The sequence below is a fragment of the Drosophila innubila genome (genome assembly GCF_004354385.1).
Source record: "Drosophila innubila isolate TH190305 chromosome 2L unlocalized genomic scaffold, UK_Dinn_1.0 4_B_2L, whole genome shotgun sequence".
Taxonomy (NCBI): domain Eukaryota; kingdom Metazoa; phylum Arthropoda; class Insecta; order Diptera; family Drosophilidae; genus Drosophila; species Drosophila innubila.
The window spans coordinates 21,083,544-21,101,082 of NW_022995372.1; the positions used below are offsets into that span (position 1 = coordinate 21,083,544).

Consider the following 17,539-nt stretch of genomic DNA (forward strand, 5'->3'; position numbering starts at 1 on the left):
AGTATTAAATAGTAAAATTAAAATATATTTTAGAAAAATATAAAGCAATTTTGTTCACATTTACATTTTAATGTATTAAGCATACTGTCCGCAAATTAAATAAGTTCAATGTCAGTTTGCTACAAACAATGGGATGGGAATTCATTTATGTAATTGCTTTTGAAATTACAACAATTAAAGAACGTGAAAACGGGTAAGATTGAGGAGTAAAGTTATTGGATGACTAATCGAACAGGCCAAAAAAAATACAGAAATTAATGGAGCTTTTAGCGAAAGATGTGATCTAATGAAGCTCAAAAGAAAGCTTTGATATTTTCCGTTACACTTTTTTTTGCCACAACAAGTGTAAACAAATATGAGTTCAAAGCATGCAATGGAAATAAATGCACATGCAATCGATTTTGAGAAAGATAACAAACTGCAAGCAAAGAATTTTGAGTTTATGAAATTGACCGGCACTAAGTAAATATTTTTAAATGGAAAGTTCTTATCTACCTTAACCCGAAACTGTAAATACTAAATTTCTCTACATATTTTGTACCTACATAAATATAAACATAAATTGAAATATTGCTAATCAATCAACTAAAAGATCATAACATTGCCATAAAATTAATTTGTAGATACATCTGCCCATGTATGCAGGTCCGTTAAAACACTGTTAAGCTAATGTTATGATAGTTTTAGTTGATTTATAGAAAGTTTTTCACAAATCAGACGCTGTAAAATGGGTTTTTATTATGAAACACACCTTGAGTATATATATATATACATATGTATATTTATATTTAATCTATATATATATGCAATGTTTATTGTATATAGGATTCCGCACACTATATTGTTTGTAAGCACGCAGTTTTAGCTGGGTAGGTTTTACAGTTTGTATAATTTTTGATGAGGAATCATGATGTCGTCATTTCTGACTTTTTTGTCCAGGCGAAAAGTCAATTTACAACTACACACACACACGCAAACAGACGCACATATACACACGCTAAGAATGGAGAAAAAATAATGTAATCGGTGAGTGCGCACACCTACAAAATATCGTGCTGATTTAATCACTTTCTTCGTTGGCACCAGCAGCAAATGCCAACTTTTACTCTCATATACACGCACACACGCCCACACACCCACACAACCACACTCACCCAGTCGCCCAGACTTCTGGTTAGCCAAGACCAAGAGCCTTATGGCCAGTGGCCATTAAATGTTGCCCTAAATAAGGGGCAAGCCTTTTTTGGTCGCCTTAACTTGAGTTGTGGGCTTTAGAGAAGGATGTTGTAGTTTCGTGACCGAGTGCTTTTCAAGGAGAACAGCAACAGAGTCGGAGGGGAGCAAAGAGAGAGTGTAGACAGAGTATAGAGCGAGCAAAAGAGAGAGAGAGAGAGCAGGTGTGCTAAACTAGTCACGCAGTCGGACATGCAATGGTCGCGCTCATTGTTGGCTATTTTACTCTATACTCGTTTACACGATATTTTCGCCTTGATTCCAGGAGATATTTTTAATGCCTCCCCAGCATTGGGTTACGTCAGAGCATTACAAAAATTAATATTCCCAAGTTATGAAGTAATCAACATGTTTACAACAACTTTAAGGTGGTCAAATACTAAACCATAACAAAACAATCGTTCAAGGCAAACAAGAATTAAGATTTTATGTAGAACTTTAACCTGTTCAATGGAAGGAAATTGAAAAATATATTTCAATGTCAACCTTAACGAAGGTTAAGTCCCAGCGCAGTGACCTAAACGCTCCAACAACAAGTCAAATAATTGCAATATAATTACCCAGGCGAATCTAGGTCAACATAAACCAACTCGGACTCGCATTCAGCTCTACACATACATAAATTATACGTTGACTAACATGCATATTTGCCTGGACATATGTACATATATGTACATTCATACATATGTATGTATGTATGTTATTGCTTCGCATGGGTTTAAGTAAAAATTGAGAAACATTTATAAGTATACATTTCATATTTTAATACGCTTGAAGAGGGTACTTTAACTTTGTTCAGAAATGTGTAACGAATTAAAGGAGACTCCATTATATATATTTCTTAATTTCAAAGCTATCTTAACGAAACCAATCTCACAGATTGTTTATTTGATATTGTCTTTTGCATCTTAAACGCATTTTGCTGAACTTTTTTTATTTGTCTTAGGAGTATCTTAGGGTATCAAGTATTCCACATGCCGAAGATCACCTTTCTTTCTTGTCAGTATAAATAACATTTTACAATCCTTACTGATTTTAAGAATACATATATCGATCATATCATAATATTAAGAATAATTTTTCTTATGGTACAACGACTTTAAATAAGCGTTAAGCTCACAGATTATATTATAAATATTTATGTCTATATACATATATCTACATTGTGTGCCTGTGTCTTATGTAGTAAGAATATCTAAACATCGTACAGTTCCCGCACATTGAGATGATTTTGCCCTGTTCAACTAAATCACGAGGAATTTAATTTTTGTTGGGCCTACGCCAAGAATATTCTTTTGTTTAACGTAACAATATGAAAGTTTCATCAAAATTAAACATTAATATGTATGTGTCGCACAAATACATACATACATATGTTTCTATCTATAAGTAAATAACCAAGTATATATATTCACATTCACGTTATGGCACGTGTATTTATGTATTTATTATATGTGTGTCATGAGGAAGAGAGCAAAAATCAACTTATTTATGGGATTAGGCTGGGAATTTATTTTAATATATAATTTTTATGCTTTGTCACACAACACCAAACAAACAACGAATGTCAAATTAAAAGTTTTTTAACATTAAAAATTTTTTTTAAGTCAAATCTTATACTTTGGCATATTTTTTTACTTACGCATTGTTTAGCATATTCTTAAGCATTATATACTTTGTCGTAAACTTTTATTGACCATATACTTTTCCTTGAAAACAATATAGTATTATATTGTCTCACTTGTGATCTACTCAAAATAGAAGGACAATGCGCAAAAACTTAGTTTTTTTTAGCATTTTGTCGGAAAGAACACATCCAATGCATATTTATAAATATTTACATTCAGCGTAAATATTTATTTTAATTTTAATCCAAAGTAAGCACTTGTTTTCAATTGCAAAATAAGCCTTTAATCAAACAAGTTGCAAGTGCCAAAAACAAAAGCGTTAAAAAACAAAAAACTAAAGACAATTTTAAGTCTTAGGTAATACTAAATAAGACGCAACTTTATCAAGCATTTCAAAAATCTCTTTATGCATTTCTCTTAAAATATGCGATCATAATGGAACTAAAGAGATTTTGATAAAAATTTAATATGTTTTTTATCAATAGCGTGCATAATAAATAGCTTTATCACAAATCATATAAACATACAAATTCGAAGAGTTTGAACTTAACAGCATTGCTCTCTCTGCTGTTAGGCTATGCAACTTATACACAATCGATAACATTCTGCTCAATTGTTGTTGTAGCAGTAGTAGAAGTGGTTTTAGCAGAGCGCGCGCAATTTGAAAATGTTGACGGCCCACAGTCGTGATGTCGCTCTTGGAGCAGCTCCAATCAGTCGGCCGCTTGCTTTCAGCCAGTGCAGAGGTTGTCGCGTGAATGCCATTGCTGAAAACTTGTTAAAACGTGTGCGACTAAACGATTTAAAAACGCCGACGCTCGTACACCTGACGACATTGATGGCTTACAATCTGGATAGCTAGTAAACCAGGGATGTAGGAGTGAGCGGGCGTGTCGCGCTACTTAAATATAAAACCCGTTTCGTTTTAATATTGTTTTTGCGTGGTAATAACTAACATTCCGGCGCTAGAATAGATTTGTTATCAAATCAATCAATGTATGTAATGCAAGACGACGAATGAAGTGAAGTGATTTGTTTAAGACTGTAATTACAGTTAACAATAGGCTTTTACTATATAGTATGTGCGGTTTCAAATGGATCTTCATTGTTCATGTGCTGTCATATCATTCCTTAGCTGTTAAGACATTAAATTTTCAAAATGTTTACTCTTATGCATAAAACTGACCTACCAGTAATTTAAATGTGTTTCCTATTAATTAAGCGAACGTTTTTCCTGTAATTTGACTAAAGCAACTTTAAATCTAACCTTAAGTTAGGCCGACACTTGATCTCTGATCCCATTTTATTGGTCTACATAAATGTCATTATAATTATAATCGGTCTTTTTAGACATTTGACAAGCGACTAAATAGTAGGAGTGTGTATGAGTAAAGCTATTTGAGGACAACGCTTTTAGAATTTTTCCTTAGCTTGTCTATATGTATGGGTGTGTGTGTGTTTGTGTGTGTGCCCGTGCATGGCTCTGTACCAAAAATATGCGCTATTGCCGTAGTCTAACATCGTCCATTTTTACGTACGCAAATAGTTTTTGTTCTGAAAATTGTATATTTTTCTATACAAAAATATTTGTTGGCAAGACTACTTAGTTAGAGGTGACGTTTTGAAATATATCAAGTAAATTCAGTAGCCCTACGCACAGAATGGCCTTTAATAATCTTCAGTTCAGTGGAAACGTCAAACTTCAAGAACCCGCACATGCCATCCATTACCTAACATTCTTTCGTTGCGGCTTTCCGTTCAGGACCAAATATTTGAAGTAAATATTTTCATGAAGACAAATGAAATGCTTTTCTCTCACACGAAATTCTTCATAAAATATTATATATAAGTGGAGGTACACTTTCAATGATATTCTTGAATGTCTCATTGATTTTCATTTTATCATTTTAAATTCTATTAAATATTGTTTATTTGTACTTTTGACATTTTTATTGCGAAATCCTTTGGCACTTTCCCTCGAAGTATGTATGTATGTATGTACAAATGCGAAAGTGTATTATATAAGAGATTAGTCTATTAAAAATAATCGTAAAACAGACATCATCTTGTCATTGTGTGATCAAACAAAAAGAAAACAGCAAAAAGATCACAAAACATCAGCGCACACATATAAAGACATATGTATGTATTTGTATAGACAATACTCGTACATAGAGCTGAAATGAAAATTTGAAATAATTTGTAGATATTTCTTTGTGAACACGAGCAAACCTAGTAATACATCAGACTTATTTTAGCACAAAGCCCCCGAAAAAATAAATACATAAGTAAATAAATTCATAGTCACACACACACACACGCACAACAAGAAAAGATAGCAGCAGCTGCTTGAGTAACACGCGGGGAGGAGGGGGCGGACTGAAGTGGGGGTGCTGACTAGAAGAAGGAGAATGAGAAGGAGTGTGTGTGTGTATGTGTTTGTGGCAAGGACGGGGGGAGCTCTATGTATTAACTCGCCGTTAGATGATCACAAAACGCTTGGGGAGACAACGGACTGAAGGCGAGAACGAGAACCACACTTTATGTGCCATGAACGATATAATTCTAATTGCGAATGGGGTTTAAAATATGTCAGAAAAAAACTAACACGAAAAAAATACTAATAATGAGATAGGATTGTTATACACGTGTTGCCGAAGCCTAAATACCCTTGCTAGCTGATCTTGAAAAAACTTCTTAAATAATGAAAATTTATTATAAAAAATATATCAAATTTTGACAAATTGTTCCCATTTCATATGATATATTCAGAACGCGCGACCGAGCTACATGGCAATAAAAATTTCTAAAAAAGACAACTGATTTTTTACTGAGCCTGTTGATGATATAATAAGCCGATTTAAGTTGTTAAAGACATGATAATATTGTACTTAGCACTTTAATCTGACAAATATTATCTATTATTAACTTACGCATTTGCTCACAAACTTTAAGTACCCGCTGCAAGGGTATTAACAATATTAAAAATATTACATATACGCAGCGGTGGCCAACGATGATATTCTGTGTTCTTTCTGTTTTCTAATTTGAACTCAATTATCTTGGTTACAGACGATTTATTTACGTACGAATGTATATCAATATAGTATCAATTCCTTGGCGTGTGACGAACACATGTGCGTCCCAATTCCTTTGATATCCATATCTTCCACAATATTCATATTGCGAGGAACACAAGAACGAGTTCTTCTCCATATATGTTAGTAGTACGACTATGACTATATGCATACTCATTCAGTTGGGCGTACACAAGCATAAAATTCTATTTACACTGTTGGCAGTCCATCAGCCAAAAACCATCAGCTATCAACCAGGCGTCAGTTGTCGAATGTGCATTTAAAATCCATTACGCTATATTTAGTGGCTTTTCTTGCCATTGTTCCATTCCATTTTCATTTATTAGACGATAAACAAGTACACAACGTTTCTTTACCGCCCCTATCCCGTCAAGACAGGTAGTTGTAGTTTCGACCATGTCGGCGGTTTTGTGGTGTGTGTGTGTTTGTGTTTTGGGTACATTTTGACAGTGCGTCGCTAAAAACAACATCAAATTTACAAATAAACACAAAACTACTGATTCTGCTTACACTTCTAAGTTATATATACTATATACTTATTTGGGATTTACACGATGAAATAATATCACAAAGTTTTTACAGAAACTTTTTGCGAGAACTTTTTGAAGTCATCTCTTACAGTAAATTTTATCTGAACTTCCGTATTGAACTTTATTTTGAGAAAATAACAAGCTTATTAAGTTGAATATTAGATGCAATATAGAGTTGACAGAACCTAACTTAATAAAAAAAATATATATATATATATATATATATATATATATATATATATATATATATATATATATATATATATGTATGTACCTTATTTTTGGTTTTATTCAACTTAAAAAATATGGTAGAACAAATTAGAAAAAAAGGCATGAGTTAATGGTTATCAGAATCCAGTTCAAAGCTTATTTTATCATTCAATATTGTGTTAAAGCCCCACTGTTTATGTCTCATTAGCATTTGCATGTTAAATTTTTACATAAATATTAAATGAAATCAACTGGGTATGTTCAAAACCTTGATTTCAAAGTATGCTAAACTTTATTTTATCTTTAGTTCAAGGACTTATTTGAGTGTAAGAGATTTAATATATTTTAATTACAATTGCTTAATTTTCAGTCTAATTTAAATCAATTCATTGAACAATTATAAAACCAATTTATTTTCCATTTAATGGTTTATTTATTTGTCGGAAATCGTACTTAGTTTGTAATATATTTGTTGTTCCTGAAATGCTCTACAATTTGGACAGAATGTTGGGACTTAACCCATTGTGCGAGCCATGAAATCACAACGATTTGTTAATAGATAAACTAAACAAAAGCAACCAAAAGTAAATTCAAATTCTAAATTTCAAATAAACGCGTCGAAAGTGCCAGACAGCACTTTACTGATCTGACCTGTATATAGTATATAGTATATACAATTATATATATGTATATATATAAGTAAACTCACAACTTTGTTATGTATGAACCGAAAAGTAAGCAATGGAGATTGTAGTTTGAAAATAAATTAAATTCGCCTGATAAAACAGAACAAAAGCTAACCGAAAACATAGTGTTTATTATTTAATATAAAATTTAATTATATGATTCAGATATTAACGCACAGATTGTGAGTGATATATGTGACAATCGACTTTAGAAAAGAGCAAAAGAAAGAAATAAAAAATCAGAATGCAGAATTCAACGTCTTCTTGTGCCTGGTATTTGCCCTGGTCGTTGGCTGCCCAACAACATCATCACAAGCTGATGGCCCTGCAGACACCCTTTGCTGACAAAGTGGCCGTAACGCCACAAGGTGCAATATACGCGCCACAGCATCAATTGCAACAACAACAACATCAGCAGCAGCAACAGCAACATCATCAGCAGCAACACCACCACCAGCAGCAGCAGCAGCAACATCAGCCGCAGCAACATTCACCGAACACGGCAGCAGCACCGCCAACCAACTATCAACAGCCAGCATTGCATCCCAGTGCCGGCACCCATTTTCCCATGGCACCCGCTTTCAATTTTGGCCAGCCAATGTTGGGTGCCACCCAGACGCCCAGTTATCCGGGACAGCTGGCGCAGAGCACGCCGGCACACGCACATCCCCACAGTCACTCCCAGACGCAGCAGTTGTTGCAATCGGCGATGTTTTCGCCGCTTTCGTTGAGCGCCTATTATACGGCAGCAGCGGCAGCAGCAGCAGCTGGAGCTGCAGGCGCTAATCATGGCGCTTTTGGTGGCGTCTCCTTGTCCGCACAGCAGGCGCTATTGGCGGCTGCCTCAGTGGCTGCCACAACGCCAGCAGGCTTAATGCCACAGACAACACAGGTGCCGGTGCAGGTGCCCGTGCCAGTGCCACGCCCCGCACCACCGCCTTCTGCATGCACCCTTGTGCAGTCGCTGAATTGCATGCCACAGGATCTGCAGCATCTCTCTTCCATTAATCTCAATCTGGGTGGCGTCATGGCCCTAAGGAACCATGCAACCGCCTCGGGCCTCACAACCATCAAATCGCTACCAAATGCCGCCGCCGCTTTGTCGATTAACAGAAAGGTATGTGAAAGCTCATATTACGATACAGATTACACGAATTACATATTTACTTAATACGCTAAGGTCGGGTTTTTCATTTACCTGCAAAGGTCTCCTTTAAATTTTCTTATTGTCTATCAATTTGACAACGATCTGTCGTGTAGTTGGCAACGTGGGTCACCTTCAAAGTGTTCATTCCATATTATCTCTGTGGCAATACTGTAATTACATAGTTGGCTACACTAATCAAGCAGTGCATTCCCGTTGTCCACATGAATTTATACTTAAGATGGCAACACTGCAACTACATATTTGTAGAATAGTTGGCTACGCTGATCAAAATGATATTGTAAGGTGGGAACACCGCAATTAAGTCCTCATTAAAAGCACTTTCAATGCAAATAAAGTATACAGCAATTATTCAAGGCGATGATAAAATTTTTATTAAAATGCAAAAACAGGCCTTAAACTTAACGATATTTAATCGAACTGTATGCCCCCCTCCTAAACGGTATGTCAAGATTTCTGATTGTCAATCGGACAGACAGAAAGACATAACGACATGCAGCAGTCGCAGTCGCAGCATGAGGCACCTGCAATCAAGCACTTGGGCGAAGGTCATCGAGACACAATTGATGCCAGTAGCTGAAAGAGAGAGATAGAGAGAGGCAGCTGCTGTTTAAGTTGAAATGAGCCGTGCTCTTGAACCAAAAGTAAAGTACTCGTACATGGATATGTGGAGAGACAATCGGACAGACGGACGGACAGGCATAAATATGTAGAAATATGTGCGCTCATCATTGCCCCCGGATAATGATTTATCGTTAGTTGTGAGCCGTCGTGTTCAACTTGAATTGTTCAATAGATGTTTACATAAAATACTTAATGTATGTACGAGTATGTATACATATTTATGCACAAGAATCGTACACCTATCCGGCATGTAAGACAACTATTTAAACAATGAGCTATCTCTAACTCGAAAAAAAAATACATATATTCATAGAAAACACTTTTGAAGTTTGTTTGCATGTTGTACTAGGTGCAGCACAAATAATTATAAGCTGGAAGCTGTTGTCTTCCCAAAGAAATCAATTCTGAAGTGTCTGTGCATGCTGATGTAATTGCTTATTTCTATAATTCAACTGAACCGGTTTGAAGAAGCGGTTAGTATAAAAATATCACTGCTACGAGTAAAGCGAACCAACTTATTGAATAATTATCTACTCGTATAGCTGAACGAAAGCTGAAAAAAACAGAGACATTACTAAACAAATATTAAAAGCTGTTAACAACAATTAAATCAATGATCAGCAACAATACCCATTTCAGACCTCGATTACATTCGAAACTCGTTGAAATGCAATTGATTAACATTCTACAATTTGTGGCATAATAAAGTTTACTTTTACGTTGAAAAATATTAAGCTCTTTTTAAGTACTTTACTCTCTTTAGTAAATTTTAAACCTTTTTAAATTTTAATATTGAATTTTATGCCTTAAGCAATTATAAAGTAAACGTGCCTTAACGTATTATCATAACACTACATTTTATTTGCATAAACTATGTGCTTTTTATTGTTTTAACAGCATTAAAATAATTTAGTTAGTGTTTCTTGAAAAAAATTTGAAACTAAATGTATTTTGACTTAAAGTTAGATGTAAATTTCAACAGAGAAATTTCGGAAAAGAAAATGGATTTTTAGCGGATGTATTGTATAAACCAAACAGACTAATGAGTCGAGCATGCAGACTGGTCGATACACTTACGATATAGTGTTACAGTACGTATGTGTGTCGATTTGTGGATGTAGAAATCTTAAGTGGGTCCAAATTGACGCGGAGAGGCATTATGTCAAAACTGCATCATGAAAACCTGACTGTGAGACTATGCGTAATCCGTCTGGAGTCGGTGTTGGAGTTGTAATGTGTTGGACATTCACTTTAACAAACTCCAACTTACTTGTAAGTTGTAGTTGTAATTTAAAAGATTGAAATCAGTAGTAGCTTATTACGATTTCAATTGTACTTAGCTGAGTGTGTGTTGAGGTGTTTTCTATAATTGCCAAATACTTACTAATAGTTGTAGACACAATACTTGCCTATTGGCAGCAAATAGTGGCAAGGCTGTGAAGTATGATGATATCATAAATAAAAAATAAAACCGAAAATATAATTACGTGCTTTGTGTTTAATAAATAAATACGAGTACTAATACTATTTTTAAACACAATCTGAAGCTAACCTGCAATCTCCTTGTGCCTTAGCTTGCTACTTATAAAGACCTTTCAGATTTTCCGCATCGCTACGCATTTTGTTGGTCGTTATTTCTGCAGCGATTTCAGAGTCTTTTGAAATGCAATCATTTCACGAGAGCTGCGGTGTAGTGCGGTGCGGTGCGGTGAGCGGTAAACGTTGACTGAGTTGGTCAAGGTTTCCCACATAGCCCCATAAAGTAGCCACAACTGTGAGTTAGAGACAAGCGCTATTTTGCCTTTTCTTTGTTGTTTACAAAAATTCATAATACTCATGTTAAACGTGAACACACTCCCCCCTTTAAAGTTGTAATACCCGCAGCACAGCATATGAGATTTATTTACTGAAGAGTAGCGGCCCTTGAAAACAAGTTAAGGCTTTCAACAAGTTAATATGATACTTTGGGTCTGAAGTTATTACAATTTCATTAACAGCTTTGCAGCATACTGAAAATGAGATGCCATACTCATTTAAAAATATTATATAATATAACAAATATTAAAGATACATTATAAAAATGAAATTAGTTTATTTAACTCAATATCGACGAAAACATTTACTGGAAACTTTTTAAAACTGTTGTCATAAACATATCAAAGAAACAATCTCACATCAAAATTCAATTTAAATTCAAGAATAGAATTTCTAGCGAAAAACTTTCAATAACAATACAATACATTTTAAAAATCGATATTCAAACCAATATGTAATACGATCTTGCACATGAAAATCTTTTTTAATTTGACAAACGCGTGGAAATTGAAAAACTGCGTTAAGCACTAACGATGCCTGGATGTATATACGAGTGTATATATTTCTGTAACATATACAATTTAAACAGAATGTTTTTGGTACAGGGTATAACACAAACACAATGTTTTGTAAACAATTTAGCTTGCGTAAAAAAACTTTTCAGAAGTTTATTTTGCTGCAAGCTAAAAAAATAAATACTATTAAGTTTATGAAAGGTAGAAAGGAACTGTTAATTATCGCTTGATTCTGACTCTCGGTATATACAAAAGAAACAAAATAAAAATAGTTTTTTATCTACTTAGTTTTGTTTAGCAGCTGACTAACCGCAGATCATTTGATATTGTTATAGCTATTGCTATTGCTTTAACAAAGTCTAAGTGGACATTTCGTAATAGAAATAAGTTGGATTGAAGCAGCTTTCCTTTCATGGCGCTGAAGAGCTAGAATTCACAGTAATACCCATACTCAACGTACAGCAACTGTTACATGTCAATCTGATATGGTCCGTCAGACAGGAAAGACTGCTTACTTAGTGCACACAAATTGTGTGGACATAATCTATGATCTAATTACCAGCAGGATTCCTTGCAATCTGGTTTTTCATGGGGATCAGAAACGAGTTCTCCACGCAAAATAAATTTTAAAAAAATAGAAACCAGAGATGAACGGAGCACATTAAGTCGGCACGGTAACAATCTATTTTGAGTATTGGCTGTTCTTGAAAATTTGTTAATTAACAAAATAGTGGTCACGTGCTGCAGTCAGTCGACTTCCAGATGCCGAGAGCCGACGCACTCGCCACACGCCTCCGTTAAATGTCACCTTACGGAACCGAGTGAAGAAAGATTCTGTCGCATCTACGTACAATCTTCTCCTTTTGATATGATTCGAAGTGTGGGTGTACGCGAAACACACATACATTTTATGCGAAATTGTCGTCTGCTTTGGAACAATATCAAAATTGCCGGCTATAGTTAGGATCATTGAATGCAACATATTCATACAAATATATAGGTTTATATGTATGTATACTCAAGACAGATACAAACATATATGAATGGTCGCTTGCCAAGATCGCTGGCAACAGGTCTCCGCCGTTGAATGATTCAATTAATTTCTCAAGTCTTTTTATATGAACATCATCTCATGGATGAGTGGAACAAACATTCATATCTATATTCATACTTATCAATGTGTGAGTTGAGCGTCTGTGTGTGGGCAGAGTTCAAACATTTTTCATTCATTCCTTTTTCTTTTTCATCTTTTTTCTTTTTTTGTATAATAACAATAAACATAAACGATTATTGATTATTATCATGTTGTATTAATTGGAATCATCTAAAGTTTAGTGTAAATTGTAAATATTTAAAGCACAGTGTGTATTAGTGGCATAACGAGATAAATGCAAGTACTATATGGTCTACATTATGATATCAGAGCTAAATATAAAACCAAAATTGAGAAACCGAGACTTTTGTCGACTGTGTCTTTTGTGTCTATCATACTAGGGGCTTGTGGGATCTTTGTGCATTATTTTCTCTGAGTGCACATATGAGACGAGGACGCCTTGTAACTATAACGAGAATGAAATTAAATCTTTGGAATACCAAAGACTTAATGCTCTTTAGCTGTATACCAGATAAGATATTAAAAATATTTTCTGATCAAAATAATTGAAAATCAACGTTTGGTATTAAAAAAAACGTTGGTATTTTTTACATTTATTAATCCAAATTATTGTGTGTATTGTATTGTCTTAAATATTCTGACAAAATTTGGTTTTAATGGCATTACAATAGGAACGATCTGTTCTTTCGGTTCTCAAAATATATGAATAACATTTAATAAAACATGTTTTTTTTTAAGTTCTCAATATTGCATTAAATAAAATTAAGATCGCAATAAAATTCTACAATATTTTCTTTTATTATTATATTTTCAATTCTCTTTGGCTTATTTAAAAAAAGTTTTTCTGTTGCATTTAATTTATGATCACAACTAATTTTATAGTTTTACTTCTTGTGTAACTGAAATAAAATCAATTTATTTAAACTTTTGGAATTACTGACCTGCCAAAGTGAATTTTAGTTGATTTTATTTTTGAGATCGTAAATAAAATGATATTACCCTTAGTATAGGGTATAAGCTGCTGCTTAAGGGAAATTGACCGACAGGCCTTGTCGACGGTCGACCGACGACCGTCTCCCGGTATTGCTCGTGGCGGGTCTCCCGTGTTTCGTTGCCCTCCCCCACGGCTTTTTGGGGGCATGCCGCATGTTTCCATCATTTGTTGGGCGCACTGCCAATGAAAGCAAAGACAAAAGTCAGCCAGCCAACAGTCACTCATCGGAGTCCACGAAAGAGACAACTAACTGAAATGCAAGTATCTATTCCAAAGTACGAGTATCTACATTCAGATATTCACATTTATCTGTATCTAGTGCATATGCAGATGCATTTGTCTACAAATTACATTGTACAATGTACGCACAGATACCATACCATATATGTATATAAATATATATGTATGCACATATTTATACGTTAAATGGATGAAGAATTAGAGCTCGTCGGTCCACTTGAGAGTACTCGTAGCCAGGAATACTATGATCAAATTATGAAAAGATAAAAATGCCAGACGCCAAAATGTATAAATATTTTTGATGGTTTCCGAAACTTGAGTTGCTGACTTGCAATACCGACGTCAGATCAGGCGATTTGTCTTTCTTGAGTGCCTGAAAGCATAAATCTTTAAAACAGATCTCTAAAATCCACCAAATCTTTTGTTCAGCTTTTAATTCGTGCACAAAATGGAGGCATTACGTATAAATAAAATTCCATCAACAATAGATACCTTTACTTAAGAGCGTGCCTTTCCCAGAATTCAGCTGAAACAATTTGAAATAACTAATCCTTGAGCTGAGATATCTAAGTTTATAAATGGTAAAGGCTAATCAAATGTTTAAGTTTTTATATAATTCTTCCTAGATATCTCTCAGACTCATTACAATCTAATCCCATGTACATTTTTGTTCTTCTACTTTCAGCTTACTTCAGTGGGCGAATCAGAGAAACAGAAACTAAAAATTCCTGAGAAGCGGAAAACTGAGGACACTGAGCAAATTAAAGATTTGAAAAAGGTAGACCGAATATGAAGCTGAAAATTTAAGGAAATTTGATTACAACACTATAATTTCTATCTAATAATAAAGGCAAAACTCGAGACAAAGGCCTTGAAAGCAAAAAGACCTGGCTTTACTGATGAACGATATCAGGAGACTTCCTACTATACAGAAAATGGTAAAATAAAATAAATATTGTAATTTAAAATTAAGCCTTACAAAAGCAACTCTCTTTTATAGGTCTTAGAAAAGTCTATCCCTATTACTTCACCTTCACGACCTTCACAAAAGGTCGTTGGGTGGGCGAAAAGATACTCGATATATTCTCAAAGGAGTTTCGGGCCCATCCAGCTGAGGAGTATGAGCGTTGTATACAGACGGGCACGTTAACCGTTAATTTCGAGAAGGTTCCCATCGATTATCGGCTGAAACATAATGACTTGTTAGCCAATATTGTGCACAGGTAAATACCATTTGAGTAAAGATATAAGTAATTGAATTGAAAAGGGCACATGGCATGCCTTCAAAAAAAGATACTTTTTAATAATTCTATACAATTTTTATAAACGTCTATCATTGTCGTAAATTCAATTAAGTATTATAAATTATTTTCATATGGAGTGTACTTAATTAAAAATAATATAAAATTCTCGACTTACTTCTGAATTCAATAACAACCGTTCACGGTTTGTCTCTGTTTAAAGCAATTCTTATTTAAAGGCGTAATTTATATTGGAACCGGTTGTACAGTATCTCAAAGTCGAGCATTCCAACTTTGGTAACTTCTTTGTAACATAGATTACTAATATTATTTATAATCTCATACATGAGATTAGACCATTTAGGAATTTTATTGTAGCTTTGCAGATATGTTTTAGTATTGTAATTAAATAAGAATTTTTAATCTATGCAAATACAAATTTCAAAGAATTTCAAATAATTTTCGTTGCGTTATATCTGCCATATTTTAATGTTTATATCTTTTTGTAAGACAAGCATATTGGCTAAAACGTCCGATGAGACACGGATTTCTGTTCATCTGAAAGCGCTGAATGTTACATAAATCTAACTAAATATGCGCACTCATGAATATCTTTGCAGACACGAAGTACCCGTCACTTGCCAACCAATCACAATTGTGCATATGGATGAGGACATTGTGGTTGTTAATAAACCGGCCTCTATACCCGTAAGTGGCTTTAACGACCGCCATATTACATAAATTAACAGTTAAAAATACAACAATATTTAGAGATAATTTATCTACTAATAAATATTATAATCCAAGTCTATATATAACTCAAGTTCTCAACTGATTGCAAATACACGTACCTTGAAAAACTATGAAAACTATTTTTTATTATTATTCTGTTATATTGATTTGTTTTCTATACACTTAGGTTCATCCGTGTGGACGATATAGGCACAATACTGTCGTATTTATACTTGCCAAGGAATTTAATCTGAAGAATCTTCGCACAATTCATCGTCTTGATCGGTTAACTTCTGGTCTCTTGTTATTCGGAAGGAGCCCAAAGAAAGCACGTCAAATGGAACAACAGATTCGGAATAGACAGGTGGAAAAGGAGTATATCTGTCGAGTGGAGGGAATTTTTCCAGAGTAAGTATATTCAATAATAATAAAAAGGAACAGCGAAGAAATTTTCTATCAATTTTAGCGGTATTGTGGAGTGCAAGGAGCCAATAGAGGTGGTCAGCTATAAGATTGGAGTGTGTAAAGTCTCTCCAAAGGGCAAAGATTGTACCACAACTTTCCAGAAGTTATCTCAGAATGGAACCACCAGCGTGGTTCTCTGCAAACCACTCACAGGACGTATGCATCAGATACGTGTACATTTGCAATACTTAGGTGGGATTTGATAAAAAAAATTTCAGTTTACGATATTAAATGTAATATTATACTTAGGTTATCCTATACTTAATGATCCGTTGTACAATCATGAGGTCTTTGGGCCACTGAAGGGTCGATCTGGCGATATTGGTGGCAAAACTGACGATGAACTTATACGAGATCTCATTAACATACACAATGCTGAAAACTGGTTGGGAATCGATTGTGACTCCGACATATCATTGTTCAAAAATACTAAGGATGAAACTGATTTGGAGAGCTTAAGCAGCGATCAAACTTTTGGTGAGTATTGCTGGAACTAGTAGGACTGGAGACCCTATTCCTAGTCTAAAAAAAACAAATAAAAATAATATAAAATTCTATCTACTAGGCTACCATGAAATCTGTGTAAATAAATAAATTATAAATTATTTTCTACCCTAAAGCCGTGCACCACAGCGATGATGATGTGGGGACTAATTCACGCGAAACCTCACCCCCCTGTGTGGAAAACCAACAAGCCTTAGATCCCATTAAACAACCAGAACCACAACAACAACAAGAATGTGCAAATATTAGCCAAGGACTTGCAGTTAAAACTGATGAGACACCCGTTATTTCTTCAGTGTTGCAAAACACGAACGGCTCTGTGGATATTGGTTTGGCGTCCGATAAAGTTGTTATTGATAAGCATTGCTATGAGTGCAAGGTGCACTATCGCGATCCAAAGCCCAAGGATCTTGTCATGTACTTACATGCCTGGAAATATAAGGTGACAGAACTAAATAACACACTCCAACATTTATACTAATGGGCCAAATTAAATATTTTCTTTTTAGGGACCCGGCTGGGAGTACGAAACTGAGCTACCATCCTGGGCACTTGCGGAATGGGAGGACTGCGACTTGACCTCAGATAAAGTTGTGAATCAATAAAGTATATATTTTATAATCTATCGCCGACTTATCAAATGTATACTTATCGTACCGTAATTATATATATTACGCTTAAATCTTTTAAATATCGGGAGTCCTATTAAATCGCTTCAATCTATAAAAATGATGAACCAAATAAT

The 17,539-nt window shown here is 34.6% G+C and overlaps 1 protein-coding gene across 4 annotated transcripts; it reads left to right on the top strand.

The window, feature by feature from the left end:
- The first annotated feature begins 3,549 nt into the window (after positions 1 to 3,549).
- LOC117780614 (RNA pseudouridylate synthase domain-containing protein 2) lies at positions 3,550 to 17,426 on the top strand. Of its 4 annotated transcripts, none has more exons than XM_034617212.1 (11): positions 3,551 to 3,905; positions 7,551 to 8,502; positions 14,538 to 14,630; positions 14,703 to 14,790; positions 14,853 to 15,075; positions 15,714 to 15,801; positions 16,013 to 16,233; positions 16,292 to 16,482; positions 16,540 to 16,767; positions 16,911 to 17,236; positions 17,304 to 17,426. In XM_034617212.1, the coding sequence occupies exons 2-11, from the start codon at positions 7,630 to 7,632 to the stop codon at positions 17,397 to 17,399; spliced, it is 2,427 nt and encodes an 808-aa protein (XP_034473103.1). In that variant the 5' UTR covers positions 3,551 to 3,905; positions 7,551 to 7,629; the 3' UTR covers positions 17,400 to 17,426. The 4 variants fall into 4 exon arrangements, with proteins under 4 accessions (XP_034473106.1, XP_034473103.1, XP_034473105.1 ...); XM_034617214.1 differs by having other exon boundaries at positions 3,551 to 3,856; positions 7,563 to 8,502; XM_034617211.1 differs by having other exon boundaries at positions 3,554 to 3,856; positions 7,549 to 8,502.
- The last annotated feature ends 113 nt before the right edge of the window (positions 17,427 to 17,539 follow it).

Coding starts and splice junctions, on each gene's coding strand:
- LOC117780614 (XM_034617212.1), top strand. CDS start 7,630: ATGCAGAATTCAACGTCTTCTTGTGCCTGGTATTTGCCCTGGTCGTTG. Junction 16,234..16,291: donor GTGGAGGGAATTTTTCCAGA/GTAAGTATATTC, acceptor TATCAATTTTAG/CGGTATTGTGGAGTGCAAGG. Junction 17,237..17,303: donor TACATGCCTGGAAATATAAG/GTGACAGAACTA, acceptor TTTTCTTTTTAG/GGACCCGGCTGGGAGTACGA.